At 46.9% G+C, this 18,416-nt stretch overlaps 1 protein-coding gene and 1 long non-coding RNA gene across 23 annotated transcripts in view; one reads left to right on the top strand and one right to left on the bottom strand.

Annotated features, from left to right (window-relative positions):
• The window catches only part of LOC102096636 (myosin-3), a 32,777-nt gene extending 30,620 nt beyond the window's left edge, over window positions 1-2,157 (top strand). For 3 of the 4 annotated variants that reach the window (XM_065034463.1, XM_065034462.1, XM_065034461.1), the window contains one exon: window positions 94-2,157. In XM_065034463.1, coding sequence (XP_064890535.1) covers window positions 94-297 — 204 coding nt within the window. In that variant the 3' untranslated portion in view covers window positions 298-2,157. The remainder of the gene's footprint in view (window positions 1-93) is intronic. The other variant, XM_065034464.1, reaches the window with a different exon arrangement.
• The window catches only part of LOC110364326 (uncharacterized), a 189,539-nt gene that overhangs the window by 424 nt on the left and 170,699 nt on the right, over window positions 1-18,416 (bottom strand). For 13 of the 19 annotated variants that reach the window (XR_010466964.1, XR_010466969.1, XR_010466959.1 and 10 more), the window contains 3 exons: window positions 18,102-18,218; window positions 14,680-14,773; window positions 12,936-13,202 (listed from right to left, as the gene is read on the bottom strand). The exons of 1 other annotated variant lie outside the window; for it this stretch is intronic. This is a non-coding gene — a long non-coding RNA (uncharacterized LOC110364326). The remainder of the gene's footprint in view (window positions 1-12,935; window positions 13,203-14,679; window positions 14,774-18,101; window positions 18,219-18,416) is intronic. 5 more of the 19 variants (XR_010466973.1, XR_010466968.1, XR_010466970.1 and 2 more) reach the window with 3 other exon arrangements.

Below are 18,416 nucleotides of genomic sequence, written 5' to 3'. Positions count from 1 at the left end.
TTACCATTTTCTAGGACTGTCAATTTAAAAGTTGGCTCTCTGCCCCAGCATGTTGCCAGATGGTTTTTAGTTCCTTTTGTTTTGCCATTTCAGGATGAACAAGCCAATACTAATCTCTCCAAATTCAGAAAAACACAGCATAAGCTAGAAGAGGCTGAGGAAAGGGCAGGTATTGCTGAGAGTCAAGTAAACAAGCTCAAAGCTAAAACCCGAGAAGTCCCTTCTGCAAAGGTAAGCCTTTATTGCAGGAGGCAGCTGTGCAGTTCATACTGTTTGCTCAAGCAAGTCAAGCGGTAGATTTGTGCCTCGCTGGTGGGTATAGCCATGATTCAGAAAGGACACTTCTGGAAGGAAGAGACTTTGAAGAAAGGCTGAGAGAGTTGGGACTGTTCAGCCTGGCGGAGACTTCGAGGAGGCCTTTCAATATATAAAGGGTGCTTAGGAAGACAGAGGAAGTCAGGGCCTGTTGTGATAGAACATGGGGCAATGGTTTTAAACTGAAAGAGGGTAGGTTTAGGTTGGACATAAGGAAGAAATAGTTTATGGTGAGGGTGGTGAGACACTGGAACAAGTTCCCCAGAGAAGCTGTGGATGCCCCATCATTGGAAGTGGTCAAGCTCAGATTGGACAGGGCTTTGAGCAACCTGATCTAGTGAAAGATGTCCCTGACCATGGAAGGGTGTTGGACAGTATGATCTTTGAAGGTCCCTTCCAACCCAAACCATTCTGTGATTCTATGGCATTTCAGGCTCTGGTGCTGAGCATGAGCCCTTTGGCTTATTTGATCACGTTAGTTTCAGATTTAAGAAACTGTCTCATAAAGTGAAAGTAATGAGAGCCAACCTTACTCTGAACATTCCTAAAAAAGCTTTTTATGAGCCTTAGGCAGAATTAACAGTCTGATTGAGAAATATGCAGCAGCACTGTGTCTTTAGCTGAGCTTCCTGGGCAGTTGTCTATCTCCAACCCAAGACTGGTACAAGATCTAGAGCCTGTTTTTCCTGGTGTGATCTGAGCAGATGTAGCACCTTTTGACAGCCATAGTCTGGCTTAGTTTGTGGTTGGAGGTAAAATACCCCCAGTCCACATTTTGGAAAAATTGCTGATGCCTAGAGCATGTTTCCAGGAGGTGAAGAACCTTGGCTCCAGGTTGCCTTCTGCTTACCCACAGCATCCTCTTACACAGCATTTTAACTGTGGAAGAGATGCTATGGAGAACTTCTCCTGAAGGCTCTGGCCTGAGACTCAATAGACAACGTTGGTTCTGCCAGAGGCTGGTGTGCAGCTTCCAGTGAGTCACTCAATGCCATGTAAAGGGCTTTGATTCCCCAGTACCTGTGAGGTATCGTGCCAGGATCCCAGGGGAGCCCTTGGAAGGCTGAATCCAGGTTCCTGAGCAAGTCTCTGGACATAAGGTTGCCACACAGAGGGAATGCTGACTGTCAAATTGAATGGAAAGCCCAGGCAGGGGCAAGATTTCAGGTATCTCCTATTGGGTACGCCAAGGTAAAGGCAGGTAGAACATGCTGACTATGGGCAACTCTCTCTGCAATATGCTATAGTTTTAGATATTGTGAAGTATATACGGAGCCTGGGCACCTGGCGCGAATTCTGGATTCTGCTCTGTGAGGCGTGAAGATTGAACGTTGCACTGCCTAAATCTTTGAATAGATCCCATGGATTTATGCATCCTTTTACTCCCTTACATGCTTTGCATTCCCTTTTGGAAACACTGGGATACCCCTTGTCCTGGAGGACGGGGATGCAGTTTGTTTAAGCACAGCAACAGTAAAGCACCGGTCTGACCCCATGACATGTGGCGATGTGTGCCCAGGGTTACAGACACTGTGACATTGACCTGGGCTCCACCTGCACATCCTGGCTGGATGGTGCATCGAGACAGGTGATTTTAGGGACCAAAAGGCTTATCTTGATGTGTGTGGATTAAACAAAGCTTCTCCTTTCCAGGTGGTGTTAAGAAGTGACAAATGAGCTTCTTCTGGGATAACTAGAACGTACACAAAGTATCTTTCCAGCTGTGGATTTGCAGTAGCTAGAGCTACACTGGTAGGAAGCAATCTTCCATTTGCTTATGGACACAAACACTGTCACTCTGCTGCTGTACCAGTGTTAATAAAATAGATATCTGCAACTTAAGGTGCTCTGAATGTTGCTGTTCAGATGAGAGTACTTTTTTTTTCTTTGTTAAACATGGTCAAAACTTTTGATTTGAGTCTTACTGCTGCAATGGTCATGTTTGAGCAACCTTTTCCTGACCTTAAAATGCGGGTGTCTGGATTGACTGGGGCTGCAGGTCTCACAGTCCCTGGGGCGGTGTCTGCAGTGCCTCCAGGTGTTTTCTAGGCTCTCACCTCACAGCTCTGGTGCAATGTGCTGTTCTTTTTAGTTTCATACAGTAGTGCCACAAAGAGAAGTTTCTCAGGGGTTCCTTGCTGAATCTAGATCTGGTTATTGCTGCTGGAGTTGTTGTCGGAGCGCGCTGCAGAGCAGCTCTTCCTAGGTCGTTTATTCCGCTGGTGATTTTTTTAATTTTATTTTTTTTTTTTTCCGTTTGCAAGATTTAGAGCATCTGACATTGGGGTAGTAGGTCTCTCAGTTACTCAGAATTTCCTTGGCGTCTTTTAATAGCTGGGGCATTACGGCATTGCAGTTGAGATCATGAAAGCTGGGCATCTCATTTTTACCTTCTCCATTCAGCCACATCTTCTTGTGTCCTTTCTCAAATTCACACTCCAGGACACTGATGAGTTGCCGTGTTTCTGAGTTAGCAAGACTTCACAAGGGAATGAGACTGGGAGTCCATCCATTCCCACCTTATATTACTGAATATGGAAGAGTTATACATGGATGTGGAGATATGGAGGGTTCTTACTGCCGCATGCTTGTTTCCAAAAAAGACAGTGTACTGTCTTTCATATAGATGGGGATTTTTGTAACAGTGAATACATTCAGCATTTTCAGCTTCTGAGTGGATTTGATCTACAATTATATTTAGGAAAACAGATCTCATTTTGATGGCCCACGCTATGAATCCACCATCACACCCAGATATTTCTCTGAACCCACTGGGACAATCACATTTAGTGCTTTGGTTCCTATTTTCAAACCATCACAACTGTTCGTTGTGAAAGAGTCAAACGCCAAGGTGCTGTAAAGCCTGTGGCACTTCCTTGTTTGTCTTTTCAAACCAGAGACTGCCATCATCAATTGAGTTTTTCATTCTGTCCCAAGACCTGGGAAGCAGATTATCTGCAAACACCGGTGCAGGGACTCTGTTTTGCTCAAATAATTAACTAGTGCCCTCAAATTCCAGGTCTTAGATAAACAGAATAGTTGCCAGGTTGCGCAGATTTGAGGTTACTGATTTTTCCTCTCATCTTGTTCTCCAAACTACTGCCCTAGTTACAAACAGGTTTTCACATTTCCTTAGGAGTGTTTGATAATGATCATTATGCAATGGCCCAAGCTTTCCTATCACTTTGCCCAAAAAACAACCTCATGAGATACTGACTTGATCTTCAGCTTGGCGGAGAAACCTGGAACTCCATAAACCTTCTCAATCAGCCTAGCCATAAGTTTCCCCCAAACCTGCCCGTACTCCACGATTCTTTGAAAAGGGCCCTGTGATTCTGGGAATCAGAATTGAATGCTGGTTTTTCACACCAGCTGGGACAGATCTGGGTGTGCTGCTCTTTAGCTCTCCCAAGGGATGACTTTGGTGTCAGCTCCTGCTGCCCGGAAGCAGCGCTGTCCCGGGAGGCTGCCCGTGCATGCTGCTGTGCTCCAGGGTGCCATCCAAAGTCCACATTGCTCTTCAGTCATGTCACTGAGCCTGGGCCACAGTGCCCAATATTGCGCAGTACAATGATCTATTAACACTTCATAGATGTGTAGAAAACCAGCTGTAATTTGCTTAGGAGTAGCTGTGCAAAACCAATGGGAAATTACTAACTGCTAGGAAAGGCTGGCTGCTCTAATGAGGGCCCTGTCATTAATCATTCCAGAGTATCCAGGTGTCAGCTGACATTTGTCATGTAGGCCTCCCAGCCCTCTTTCCTGCTTTTGCTACTAAGTTTGCTCCTGCCCCAGCTATACAGTCCCTGGTCTTCTGAGACTTTCCTGCCTGCCCAAGCACAGCGGGCAAAGCAGAGCAGCCCAGCAGTCGCTGGGGAATGGGGATCTGCATGGACGTGTCTTTAGCAGGATAACCACTGTCCTCACCCCAGCAGCTCCTTTCTGCTGCCACTGGAGCTCTGTCCCATTTCAAAAAGGGAATTCACTTTCCTCTGGTTTAATGCTTTGTCTATGACTCTCTATGAGGTTGGCTGAATGGCAAGTGAGGGAGCCTGGCTATCCCACCTGGCAGCCTTGAGTCCCCAGCTTGACCATATCTGGAGATCATGGTGCCTCCATTGGCATAAAATGCCGTGTGCGTAGATCAGTCTGGCTAGTTTGGAGCTGAGGATCCTGACAGCATGACCACACAAGAGAGCTCAGGGTCTGCTGGTCACAATTTCATGCAATAAGAATAAAACAAATTGGAAGAAGCGCATGATCATGGTCAGGAAGCCTCAAAGCTCGAGTTACTGCGAGGCACCTTAGTCCGTGCTGAGCTGTGATGGCTCAGGGCAGGACGAACCAGAGCGCTCGGCTGCTGCAGAGCCTCCGAGGAGCACACAGCCCCATCTGCATCCCCAGCACACACCCTGCCACAGCACAGGGAAGGTTTTGAGATTCCAGTTGAGTGTCAACCTGGCAAGGCTGCTCTGTTGGAACCAGAACCTCATCAGATGGCATGAGGATGGGGAGAAAAGCCTTTCTCTTCATCGCCGGCCTGACCATTAGGTGAGCAGCCAAGGAGGGGCTGTTCACGCTTCCCACACCCAGTTGTATTGTCTTGTGACAGACACAGGGGGATGCACAACTGCTACAGAGGTGCCGGGCAAAGCCAGACTGCTGGGGGTTGTAGGAGGAGTCAGATTAATTTATTATGCTGATGGAAAAATACCTTGCCCATGAACAAACAGTTGTGCCTTTAGTTCGTCAGTGGAACCACCGGAGTCTCCACCTGCAGAAGTGTTGGACGTGCCTGGGACCAGCTTAGAAGGCTGGGACTGTGCCAAGGAGCCTTCTTCCAAGAGCTGGTATCAAATCCATCCCTTAAGGGGCTCAGATTGCATTGAGTGGCAGCACTTTATGAACTGCCTAATACATATTTAGTCCCAACCACTTGCTCCTGACTGCTAACACTGGTGCTGTACATAGGTCCAGCTGAATAATGTGGAGTCCCAAGGGAAACTGACTTGGACAGCTGATCCAGCTGGAAAACTTTTATGAGAAATTGAGGGTTTTTTTTCCCCAGATCTGTTTTTCACAAAGCAATGAAAATAAAACAGACATAAAAAATCAATGAGACATAAAAATAAATTGGAATGAAAGGAATACATACCAATATGAAAGAGGTTGTTAAAAGGATGGGGACAAGTTGAGAGGATTTGTGATGACTAGAAAGGGGAAAAGGGGCCTCTTAAACATGCATGATGCTAAAGAACCACTCAGAGAGATCTTCAGGTGGTAAGAGGTGAATACCCTCCTGGCTGCAAAGGAATTGTGTTTCACTTGCAGAGTCACACACCCACTGGTATCTCTCTGGCTCTCTAGGATGGCATTGAAAATAAAGCAGCAGCCATGCACCCTAAGCTCAGGGACAGGTGCACACCCTCAGGCAGGACACGGCTGGGCTGTGCTGATGGGACTGAGACTTGGACTAACGTCCCCGGAAAATTCACAGCTCCCTCCTGGCCCTGCCTTCTGGGCTCTGAGGTCCCACCAGATTGCCCATCAGCCTTCACCAGAGTCACTCCCAGAGGAGAAGACAAGGCCACAGAGAGCTTTGGAGGTTGTGCCTGTCAGGAGGAGCAGCCCATCAGTTGTCTCCCTTCATCCTCACTGCCAAAAGCTCAAAATAGCCCTGCTCTTGCAAGACTCCTGCGCGGGGTCAAGCCTGTTTGTGCAGATGACGTGCTTCCCCTAATAGCACTCCAAGACATTCCTTGGGGGGTAGGTTGCCTTCTATATCTCAGTGCAACGTGCTGCCATGTAGGAGCTGGACAACTGTGTTGTGTCCTAAGACAGCAGATGCTATTCTTATCCCAGAGACACTTGCTGCAGCACAGCTCCTTTCTCAGCTGCAATGTTAAAAATCAGAAGCAGCCCCGAGTGTTCTCTCCTTGGTAAGAGTAGAAATCAAGAGTGGCCCCTTTGAAGTCCATGCAATGGTGCTGTGCCAACCCAGCGTCTGGGTGCTCACCATGCCCCCCTGGGATGTGCTGCTCCTTGGGGAACACAGCAGCTGCCCAGGTACTTCCAGGGGTCAGCTCATTTTGGGGTGGATGGGGGCAACACCTTGGACACCAACAAATTAAAGCAATGCCTGGGACTTCAAAACCCATTTTGCTGATCAGCAAGAGGCCCCAATCCATGAATCCCTTCCCTGGTGAGTTAGGCAGGGGCAAGGCTTGCTCCACGCTTGCTCCAGGGCCAGCAGCATTTCAGAAAGTCACATCTCTCAGTTGAGTGGAGCGGGAGCAGCCCATGAACGTGTTCAGATCAAGTACAGAGCTGGGGCACTAGTGTATTAAGTGTGATGTGAGCATCTCAGCTCACCTTCCTGCGACTCTTATTGCAGAAAAAACATAATAAACTGGTAAGTGAGAGAGGGTGGAAATAAGAGTAAGAGTAGGGCTGAGGTAGGGTTGAGGTTGTGCTGGGGAGTGCAGGGAGGAGTCTGGGAGGAGGAAAGTGAGATGAATGCGTGGGAGGAAAAGGGATAAGTGATAAGATGGTAGAGGATGTGGGGGGGTGGAAAAAATGACAGCATCAGGTATGGGGAGGAAAGGTCAGAAGAAATCTGAGGCGAAACTGCTGGGAAACACCACAATGTCACTACTGCAAGTGACTAACTCATAACCCACCTTGAAAGAGCTTTGCAAAGCTTAATTTTAGTTTTTTGTATTTAATCTGTAAAGTGAAGTGCTATGTTGTTTCATTACTCCTGCGCATGGCACGTGACCCATCATCCATGCCCATGCACTGTGTTGTGGGCTGCACTGTGAAAAAAGCGTCTTCAGGCAGCATTTCCCAGCCCCAGGAGCACGAGCTGTAGAAGAGGCAGTAAAAGCCATACCTTCCCCATGGTTGAAGAGTGCAGGGACCACCAGCAGCTGGAGTCAGGGAATCCCTGAATGTGGCCAGAGCTCAGCTGCCCCATCCTGCTCCCCCGGCAGCCGGGGCTGGGCTCCACCAGCCACGGGAGCTGCTGCTTTCTCTGGTAAGTGGATGGGAGAATGCAGAGTGAGCCCCGTTTTGAGCCCCACCCCACAGGGACCTGGCTTGTCACTCTGTGTGAGCCCAGCCTGTGGCTACCACCCGTGCATGTATTTTTTGCAGGATTTTCCAAGAAAGAAAACAACCACCCCAGAAGTGGAGGAGGAGATGGGAGCAGAAGCCAAGCATCTCCGAGTGGTGCTGGCCACCCCTGCTCTTCCCGGGAGGAGGGGTAGATATGTAATGGGGAAAGGAACGAATTAGTGGTTCTGAGCTGGGGGAGGATGCACACAGGAGGAGCAGAGGCTGGGAAAAAATCCCCACTGACCGCCACTGCCCTAAAGCCTGCTGGATTATCAGGATCAAAGTGGGACACTGATGTGAGGATGATGAATTTCTCAGTGCTTTATGAAGAATGAGGGTCATTTTGCATTGACACTCTATCTGTGGGCTGAGGCTGCCCGTCACCTGACAAGGGCTTGTGCCAAGTTCTTGAGAAAAACATCAGACCACGGTGGCCATAAACGAACATCTCTGAGAGAAAGTTTAAAATAGATGCAGCTGATGGGCTCATATAGATCCGGCGTCCCATATGGATGGCCAGGAATCTCCTGAGCTCAAATGCAGTGTTCCAGTAATAGTAGAGCAAATGGGTGAAAACACCCCCCTTCAGAAATTCTTTGTCAGTAAAATCAAATTCAAGAGTTCACACTGTAAGCTCCTGTCAGGAGCCCCGGGAGAGGAGGAATCATCTGAGATTTGCTACTGGGGTCTCACAACTGTGGTGTTACAGGCCCTGCCCCTACCCCCTTACCAACAGCACAGCCCCGACTTCAGCACAGTGGTGCTGGGACAAATGCAGTTCAGCACACAGGACGGCTTTGGGAGGTAAAATCCGAGCTGAGTGAAGGAAAGAGGCAGACAGCAGTGCGGGATCATGGGTCGAGTCTGCTGGGAGACCTTGTGAGGAACCCTGCAAGAGAGCGTCCACCTGGAGACACTTCTCAGGGAGCAACAGGCACCGAGTTGGAAGGAAGGCAACGTACATGTGTTGCTCAGCAAAGCAGTGATGGAGTGAAGCTGGCACTGCATCTTGAGCTGCAGAAGATTCAGCATATACTTTCTCAGGCCACAGTCCTGGCTGAGATGTGAAAGCCCCTGTCTGCTGGCTGGTGGCACAAGGTTGTTTGCTTTACACAGCTGGTCTGTCGTCCAGGGGGAGTAGGGGCTTGAATCCTTCCCTCCCTTTTTCAGATAGATGTAATTGGGGAAACGCTTAGGCTGACCACCAAGGAAATCTATCTGCCAACATAAAATAATGAGGCTGTTGACAAATTTCCCAAGGATGCAAAAGGAACTTTTCTGCAACCTAAAAATTCAACTCAGAAAATACCACTAGAAAATTCTGCTAAGTATCCTGTTGGTAACTTTGCTGCAGTGACTCTGTCACTCAGAAAATTCCATGGTAACCATGGGCTGTCTTAACCTTGAAAAGTCTAATGCTTAAAGTGGACAGGTTAATACGAATTCCATACAAGTGTACTTCCATTTGCAGCACTGAAATCTGCCCAGAAGTGAGATCATCTGTCACAGATGAGTGTCAGCCTAGAAGACATCACCTCATTGCCCTCTTTTTTAGGATGCAGTTGTTGCTAGTGCTAATATTATGCACCTAATCCTGATTTTCCTTCCCTCCCCCTTTTGCCACTTGCTCTCTTTTTTCTTTGTCTTACCCGGAGGCATCTTAGCCTGCCCACCCCAGTCCCTGCTCTGTAACAGGAGCTCCTCAGCTGCTTTGGTGGGTGATAGAAAGGGCATCCTGAATGTCATCTCCTCGGCCAGCTCTTCTGCTGATCTTTGCTGGGAACATGAGGAGTCTCAGTAACAGCACAACTCTGATACTAAGTGAAGAGCTGATCACCCCCAAATAAAAGTTCACTGCTTTACCTGTCTCTTCACTGGTCTGTTATCTCGAGTCTCACTCACTGTCATTTTTCTGAAAGCAGACTGTATAATCATCAGTTGTAAAAACTGTTTATGCAGACGAAATAGAACATAAACTTCTCTGTCCATACGGTGAGCCTGGGCCTTACATAGACCAAATCCTATAGAAATTCAGACTCTGAAAGGAGGACGAGGACTAGGAGATAGTAAGGTCACCAGAATAGTGAATATTTGCCTCTGAACATCAAGTCAGTGCTCACTGGTGGCCACAAAAGGCAAACAGAGTACCAGGAATTATCAGGTTCGACTGAGAACAGAAATCACTGTATCAGCCCCACAAACCACCAGCTATCTGCAGTTTTGGCCTCTGCAATTAGGAGGGGGACAGAGAAAGATGACAGAACTGATGAGAGCACTAGGGAGAAGAGCTGTCCAGACTATGATCTCTCACTTTGGGAAAGGAGCAAACAGGTGGGAAGATTATATGCTTACATAATATTAAAAATAGTATGGAAAAAACAAAACTGGATTTTCACCAAGCATCCAAGGTACATTCATGCACAAAATACCAGCTGGGCCTTTGCTCTATGGCTGTCTGCTTATTCTTAAATTTATGAGACTATCTCTGCATGATGCTTTTTTTCTGCTCTGGCTTTCTCACAGTGGAGCAAGCCTCATTGTTTTCAGCCAGATGGATGCACAGCTGCTGTTCCACATTCTCTCAAACGGGCTGAGGTTAAGTTTTGTATAGCAGCTGGAAAAGTGAATTATTTGGGGGTAAAATTCTCTGGAGACTTGGGGAAAGGAAGGGAAGGGACTAAAACAAAACCTTACTGTTTAAGAAAAGCCTGCTGCAGTCAGCAGCGTTCAGAACCAGGGGATAATAATCATGTCACGATGACAGCAAAGTGGCTTTGCCTGTGCCAGAGCTCTGCGACACCAGATTACCACTGCGGGAAGGCAGAGCGGTGGGTAGTGCTAAATAGCTGCTCCCAGAAACCACAGCCACAGCTTGTCCCCATCCATCCCACCAGCTGCAAGCCTGGAAAGTCGCGGATCTTCCTACAGTTCTCTGTTTGAGCTCAGCCGCTTCCACCTCCCTCTGCAGGAACAGGCTGGTCCCAACGCCTGCCACCAAAACTGCTAAAAAACCCTTTCCTCCAGTGCTGCTTATAATGTAACAGGTAGCAATGCAAGGGAGAAGATAGCTTGAAACGGCATCAGCCTTCAATTAAGAAGCATCCTAGTGCTATAGCACCCTTCTGAGGGAGTTTTGTCAAACCAAAACAAAGTGAAACTGGTTTTTGTTCTGTGTAGTTTGTCTCATACTAGTGACTAGGCAGGATGTTCTTTCTCTGCAGATATATGCTAATTCCTCTGAAAATAAGTAAGAGATGGAGCAGATAGACAAAAATATTTGAATTTCTGAACACCAGGTCATATTTGGTCATTATAAATGAGAGGAACCTAACTTCAGAAGCATGTCCAAGCAAAGCTGCATGTCACCAAGTGTGACATAGTGTTTAGAGACAGTTGGTAACACATCAAACATCAATGTGTATATAAGCATTGAGAAGATGTATATAAATTGTATATTATGGAATACTTACAGTGTTTTATGACAGTCTGGAGACCAGTCGCCCAGCAAGCCGGTTAGGTTGAAGCAGGGCAGAGTAATCACCAGTAATTGCCTACCACACGCAGGGCTGATTTCATTTCAGCTTAGCTCTGATGTGTGCTCAGAGACCAGCACATGCACGCAGACATTCCTGGTCTCTCCCAGGCCCTGAGAACCATCCAGTTCCTGGTTGTGGCATCAGGGACCTCGATCACCTGAAGAGGAGCAGCCGAAGTGACCTGTCCCCAGGCACAGGAGATCCTGCTGTCTGTGTGGGACGTGACTCTGCTCTCCAGGCCATCGACCCCCAGGAGGAGGTTTCCTAACGGAGCAGAAGCTGAGCAGCACTGAGCTTTCTCCTGTCTCCCAGGGCTCACTGGGAGGGTGTGCAAGGAGACTCCTGTTAAAGGAGATGTGTGCTGTATCCCATGAGCATTACAGGCTCCATGCAGGGGGACAGGTAGGTCAGTGAGACCAAAGGGTTTCTAGGTTTCATATAGAGATCATGGGAATGTGTTTGTGCTTCTGTCTCCCATTGCTCCCATTGCTGTTGTCACTATGGCTTATTTGCTTTTGCTCCAGTCACATGACATTTTTCACCAGCTTGAGGTGGTTTATGCTTGAGAAGGCTTCACCACATGGGTGGGGCATTGTGTGGGGAACGGGTATCTGGGGAGGTTGGGATGATGAGAAATGTCTCAGGTGTAAGGCTCTACATGTTGCTTTGATCCAGTACAGCCGTTCATAGAATCACACAGAATCACAGAATCGTTTGGGTTGGAAGGAACCTTTAAAGATCATCTAGATTAACATCCCTGCCATTAGTAGGGAGATAATATGATCTTCCTTCCTTCAGCGTTACCTTATGGTCAGAAATAACACACAACAGTGACGGTAGCTGCTCTTCACTATATCATATACCCATTTTCTAACAAATGGTACCTAGTGACTCAGAATGAAAAAGGTTTCTACTAGATCCCTAAATTCCTGTAACAGGGCTGGGGACATGCTTACCAGCAGACAATTACCATCGTGAATGTGTCCAGCCTGTGATAACAAAAGGACCTTCCTGTACTTTACCTGCCCTGCTGCTCCTCAGCAGGTGGAACTTCTTCCTGGTGTGATGTGCTGCATCACAGAGGAAACCTCTACATTAAAGCCACAGAAATGCTGTTGCAAAGGAACATCTGGATATCTTTAGTTCAGTCTCCCTCTTCAAGCAGATGTTGGTCAGATCAGTCATGGATTTGATTAGCCAAGGTTTTTGGACCGGGGCTTCACAACCTCTCTTGGTAGCCTATGCCATTTCTGCATTACCCAATAGTCAAGAGTTTTCCTATAATGTCTAACTGGGGACTTTCGAGCAACAATTTGTGGTCATTACCCCTTGTTACGCTGACTGCAACGCATCAAAAAAGCTTGACACATTGTCTTTGTAACTGCCTCTCATGTACATTAGCTCTTTATTCCTCAGACTAAACATGCCATCACACTCTCTTCATGGTACAAGTTTTCTAGACCCCTGCCCATCTTACTAGTCTTCCCCTGGACTCTCTCCCATTAGTTCACATCCCTTTGGAACTGGGGAGCCTAAAATTGGATAAATCATTTCAGATGAGGACTCACCAGTGGCAAGAAAAAGGGATAATACCTTCCTACCACCAGGTGATCACACTTCTAACACCACATGGTATTTAGTTCCTCCTCTTTGTGGTGAGAGCACTCATATTCATATCCACCACAAACCCAAAGTCCTTCCTCCTGTGGGGCAGCCTGTTCTAGTTAGAGGAGCAGGAGGCCTGAGAGTAGTTCTCAGGGCGAAAGGCTGGGGATCACCAGACCATGATAAAAGATTGATTTTCCTACTCCAAAGCCTTCTGCAATACAGTTACTTTTTCGTGTTTCCAGTTCATGAGCTTGACAACCCTGAACATGCATGAAAGGGATGTTCCCACTAGCCAACACACAGCAGCCTGTGGCCACTTCCCCTTCTCTGGTCTGGCTGTGCTGCCTAGCTAAAAATTACCTTCTCAATAGTTTTCTCTCAGCTAACCACAGGGATCAGGAGAAGAAAATACACATCTTAAGGGCTGGCAGAAAGGGAGGCAGCTGCCTGATCTCTGTCTCAAGAAGGGTCTATTTTCAGCATGACTGAATCCTTCCTCCTTCACAGGGAATGTGCACCTTGCCAACACCACGTTGCTGTGCAGAACAGTCTGTGTCCAGAGATGGCTTTTAGTCCACCTCTTCTAACTGTGCTGCGGTTTGCTTCTGGTCCCAGTGAAGTCCAGCCCTGCAGAGATGGATATAGGATTGAAAGAAAATTAGTGGCTGGCAGGAAACATTTCATTCTCTTTTTTTTGCATTGAGGCACTTGCGCCTTTTTCAACAGGTCCTTTCCTGGACAGATTTCTCCTTGGCTGTGCCTGGATGCGAGAAACGGGGTGGAATTTTCCCTGATGTAACTTATTGGGATCTACAGAGATAAACTACAGTGAAATTTGGATAATCTACTTCAGATTAGAGACAGCTTCTTTGTGAGAAGATTTGTAAGAAGCCACAATGCCAGTGTCATAAAAATGAGAGTTGGGTGGGATAGATTAGTTTTATAAATTAAAACAAATCCAAAGCAGATGCTTGGTAGATTAGAATCCTTTTCAGGGATGTTCGTGCCAGCTGACCAAACACTTCACTTTTCTTTTTGTGAGCTTTATAAGACACTGAATGCTAGGTTGTTCTCCCAAACTTTTTGCACTTTCTCCTGCCTCCTATTTGAGTTTCCACAAACTTAGTCCAGTTGTCAGATGTATTTTCCCTGTAGACATTCACTGAGAGTTCATATACCACCCGTGTTCACAGCACATGCTGCCGTTGCATTAGTTCATAATGGCTTTCAAATAAGATATTTTAAAAACATCTACTTGAAAACACCAAATGAGAATTTCTTGTTGTCCACGTTTTATTTGGTTAATGCAAAAGGGGAAAAAAAGGAAATGGATCCAAATTCAGAGTTTTCAGGTGAAAGTCGTCTATGTTTTAACATTTTCTTGTTCTGAGCGTCTGAAAGTTTTTCTAGTGCTGGTTCTTCCAGAGAAGTTGCTAGAATAGTCTTGATATTCAGTTTGAATGGCACTCGACTGTTTAGTGCTGAATTTAGTCAGGCTCCTTCACCCCTGCTGGTCTAAGCCACCAGGATTATTATTGTGTAACAGTGCAGCTGACAGAAGAGTAAGCACATACACTTGCTGTCATCTGTAAATGCTGCTTCATGGTAGAGATAGTATTATTTAATGCAAACCATGTGAGTTTTAGCTGAACTCAGTATGCAAACTGTTCTTAGTATGAGTGTCACATCTCCATACACAACATTCTGGAGAATTTTTCTGGATTTTAGTAATCTTCAGACTTCTGCATGATTAGTGCCAAGCACCTCTCAGGGATTTCACTCCAACATACCAAGCAAAGCCCACATACCCACAGCCACATTATGCTAACTTTGGCGTTTTTACTGGTATTGAGGTATTAATACAGAGCTATTGATGTAGACATAGGTCAATACTTCTGATGAACAGAGAAATTCAAAGTTGGGATCCACAGTAACAACAGCTTCTTAATTAACTTCAGCCAGCATATATATTCACACTGTGGATTTACATATGTCCACAGAAAACTTCAGCCAAAGTAGGACCACCTCCAGCACATGATGCAGGGTTAGGTGGGACAGTATGTCCTACAGCCTCTCTACACCCTGGGCAATCAGGCAGCATTACCAGTCTTCCTCGTAGGATGTGATCATCTGCAGTTTTCTGAGTTGTCCTGTGTAAATTCTATATCATTCTTCTGTACTCAAGGTTGCTTTCCCTCCTAAGGAGGTAGATATAGATATAGATATAGATCACAGTATCACAGTATCACAGTATGTTTGGGATTGGAAGGGACCTCAAAAGATCATCTAGTCCAATCCTCCTGCTGGAGCAGGAACGCCTAGGTGAGGTCGCACAGGAACATGTCCAGGCGGGTTTTGAGTGTCTCCAGGGAAGGAAACTCCACAACCTCCCTGGGCAGCCTGGTCCAGTGCTCTGTCACCCTTACTGAGAAGAAGTTTTTTCTCAAATTTAAGCGGAACCTCTTGTGTTCCAGCTTGATCCCATTACCCCTTGTCCTATCATTGCTGGCCACCAAGAAGAGCCTGGCTCCATCCTCATGGCACTCACCCTTTATATATTTATAAACATTAATGAGGTCCCCCCTTAGTCTCCTCTTCTCCAAACTAAAGAGACCCAGCTCCCTCAGCCTTTCTTCATAAGGGAGGTGCTCCACTCCCTTAATCATCTTTGTTGCCCTACACTGGACCCTCTCCAGCAGTTCCCTGTCCTTCTGGAACTGAGGGGCCCAGAACTGGACACAGTATTCCAGATGTGGTCTCACCAGGGCGGAGTAGAGGGGAAGGAGGACCTCTCTCGATCTACTAACCACCCCCCTTCTAATACACCCCAGGATGCCATTGGCCTTCCTGGCCACAAGGGCACAGTGCTGGCTCATGGTCATCCTGTTGTCCACCAGGACCCCCAGGTCCCTTTCCCCTACACTGCTCTCTAATATGTAATTTCCCAACCTATACTGGAACCTGGGGTATATAGATATAGATATATAGATATATAGATATATAGAGATATCTATCTATCTATAGATATAGATAGATATAGATATAGATATAGATATAGATATCTAGATCGAGATATAGATATAGATATAGATATAGATATAGATATAGATATAGATATAGATATAGATATAGATATAGATATAGATATAGATATAGATATAGATATAGATATAGATATAGATATAGCATGACTAGACTAGCAGAGCCCAAGGTTGGCAGTCTCAGATCAAGGACAATAGGTTGGCAGAAAGTTTCTTTCCTGTTGACTCTGGGGACAGGCATCCTGCTCCTTCTTATTTCAGTGGAATAGCTCTATAGCTGCAATTCCTTTCTGTCAAGGAATATGGTGATTATTTCTGGTGATAGGAAAGCTGCCAGATTCATTCCTTCAAGATGAAGATGCTAGTTCTTCTACTGCATGGGGTCACAAGCTTGTACCCCTCAGCCTTCAGGATGCCTATTTCCACATGTCTGTTATGGCCCCGTATTGAAAGCAGCTTCAGGTAGAGCGGGCCAGAACCACTATCAGAACAGGATCCTGCTGGCTGGTAGTCCTACCATCCAGATTCTCCTCCAAGGATCAAGCAGACATTAGCTTCAGAGAACTAGATACCTCAATATTTGAGGTGAAGGCCACATGCTTGAAGTAGATGGCAAATGGTTTGGTCTCTGAGCCAGCATTCTTGCCTCTGTGGACATTATACTGGACCTACAGGCATCTCACCCTGTTGGTATGCAGAGCATGTAGAGGTGCCTGTGCACTTTAGTTCCTTTGCGTTAGTGTCACAAAGGGTCTCTAGCTGGAAGTCCACACATGGTTTAGTGAACTCAATTAGTAATACTGGTATACACGGCTGTAAAGCTTGAAGACTGTGTGATTCTGCAATTGCTATGGCCATTAAGTGTTTTCTATGTTAAAGGAGAGTGCACAACTGTGCACTGGCTGGGCAAAACTCAGAGGTCAATGCTTGGTCCAATAGAACAAAGGAAGTGCAAAGCCCTTCACCTGGAGAGGAACAACCCCGTGCGCCAGTATGTGCTAGGTGCTGACCAGCTGAAAAGCAGCTGTGCAAAAAAGGATCTGGGAGTCCTGGTGACTCCAAGTCCAAGTTGAACATGAATCATCAACGTGCTTTTGCTGCAAAGAAGGTGAGCGGTGTCCTGGGCTGCATGAGGAGTGTGCTCAGCACTGGGGAGGCCACACCTGGAGTGCTGTGTCCAGTGCTGGGCTCCCCAGTATAACAGAGATACAGAGCTACTGGAGAGTCCAGCAAAAGGCCACTTAGATGACTGGGAAACTGGAGCATCTCTCCTACATGGAAAGGCCGAGGGAGATGGGAGTGTTCAGCCTGGAGAAGAAAAGGCGCAGGGGGGATCTCATGAATGTATATAAATACCTGAAGGGAGGGGGCACAGAGGTTGAAGCCAGGCTCTGGTCAGTGGTGCCCAGTGACAGGACTGGAGGCAGAGGGTTCAAACTGGAACACAGGAGGTTGCCTCTGAAAAATCAGGGAACACTTTTTCTCTGTGAGGCTGACCAAGCACTGGCACAGGTTTACCAGAGCCATTGTGAACTCTCCATCCTCCAAGATACTCAAAAGCCATCTGGATAAAAACCTCTCCATTGCTGTGCCCTGCTTCAAAACCCTCTTCTGAGATTTGGGCCACTTTCAAAAAACCCAATACATCAGGTTTCTAATACTGGCTTATGGAGACCTACTGACGCTAAGTTCAATCCCCAAAGCACAGCTGAGTGACTGTCAACACCTGGAGACTCCTCAGCTCACTGACCACTTCCTTTTCAAACCAAGCCTTCCCTGCATGCCCAGAGCTGCCTGGCCAAGTGCCTCACTCCTGCCTGTTACACAGCTGGGTCCACATAGTCATAGAATCATTTTGGTTGGAAGAGACCCTCAAGATCCTTCAGTCCAATCATTAATTCTGTCACTGAAACATGTCCTTAAGAACCTAATCTATACATCTTTTAAACATCTCCAGCACGTCAATGTCTTTCTTGTTTTGAGGGGCCCAAAACTGACCCCAGGATTCGAGGTTTGGCCTCCCCAGTGCCTAGTACAGGGAATGGTCACTCCCCTGGTCCTCCTGGCCACACTAATGCTGATACAAGCCAGGATGCTGGTGGCCTTTTTGGTCACCTGGGCACACCCTGGCTCATGTTCAGCTGCTGTTGATCAACACTCCCAGGTCCTTTTCCAACAGTCAGCTTTCCAGGTGCTCTTCCCTGAGCCTGTAGCATTCATGGGGTTGTGGTGACCCAAGTGCAGGACCTGGCACTGGGCCTTGTTGAACCTCAGACAATTGGCCTCAGGTCATCGATCCAGCCAGTCCAGATCCCTCTGTATGGCCTTCCCACCCTCCAGCAGATCAGCACTCCCACCCAGCTTGGTGTCATCTGTAAACCAACTGAGGGTGCACTCAATCCCCTCATCCAGATCTTTGATAAAGACATTAAAGAGAACTGGCCCCAATACTGAGCCCTGGGGAACAATAATTGTGACCACTCACCAACTGGATTTGACTCCTTTCACCACAACTCTTTGTGTCTGGCCATCCAGCCAGTTCTTTACCCAGTGAAGAGTATGCCCATCCAGGCCATGAGCTGCCAGTTTCTCCAGGAGAATTCTGTGGGATATGGTGTCAAAAGCTTTACTAAAGTCTAGGTACACAACATCCACAGCCTTTCCCTCATCCACTAAGCAGGTCACCATATCATGGAAGATCAGGTTGGTCAAGCAGGACCCACCTTTCATAAGCCCAATGCTGACTGGGCCAGATGGCTTGGTTGTCTTGTATGTGCCACATGCTAGCACTCAGGATGAT

This window comes from Columba livia, chromosome 18, assembly GCF_036013475.1.
Source record: "Columba livia isolate bColLiv1 breed racing homer chromosome 18, bColLiv1.pat.W.v2, whole genome shotgun sequence".
Classification (NCBI taxonomy): Eukaryota; Metazoa; Chordata; class Aves; order Columbiformes; family Columbidae; genus Columba; species Columba livia.
Note: the sequence above shows the minus strand (reverse complement) of the source record. Positions and strands in the feature narration are given on the sequence as shown.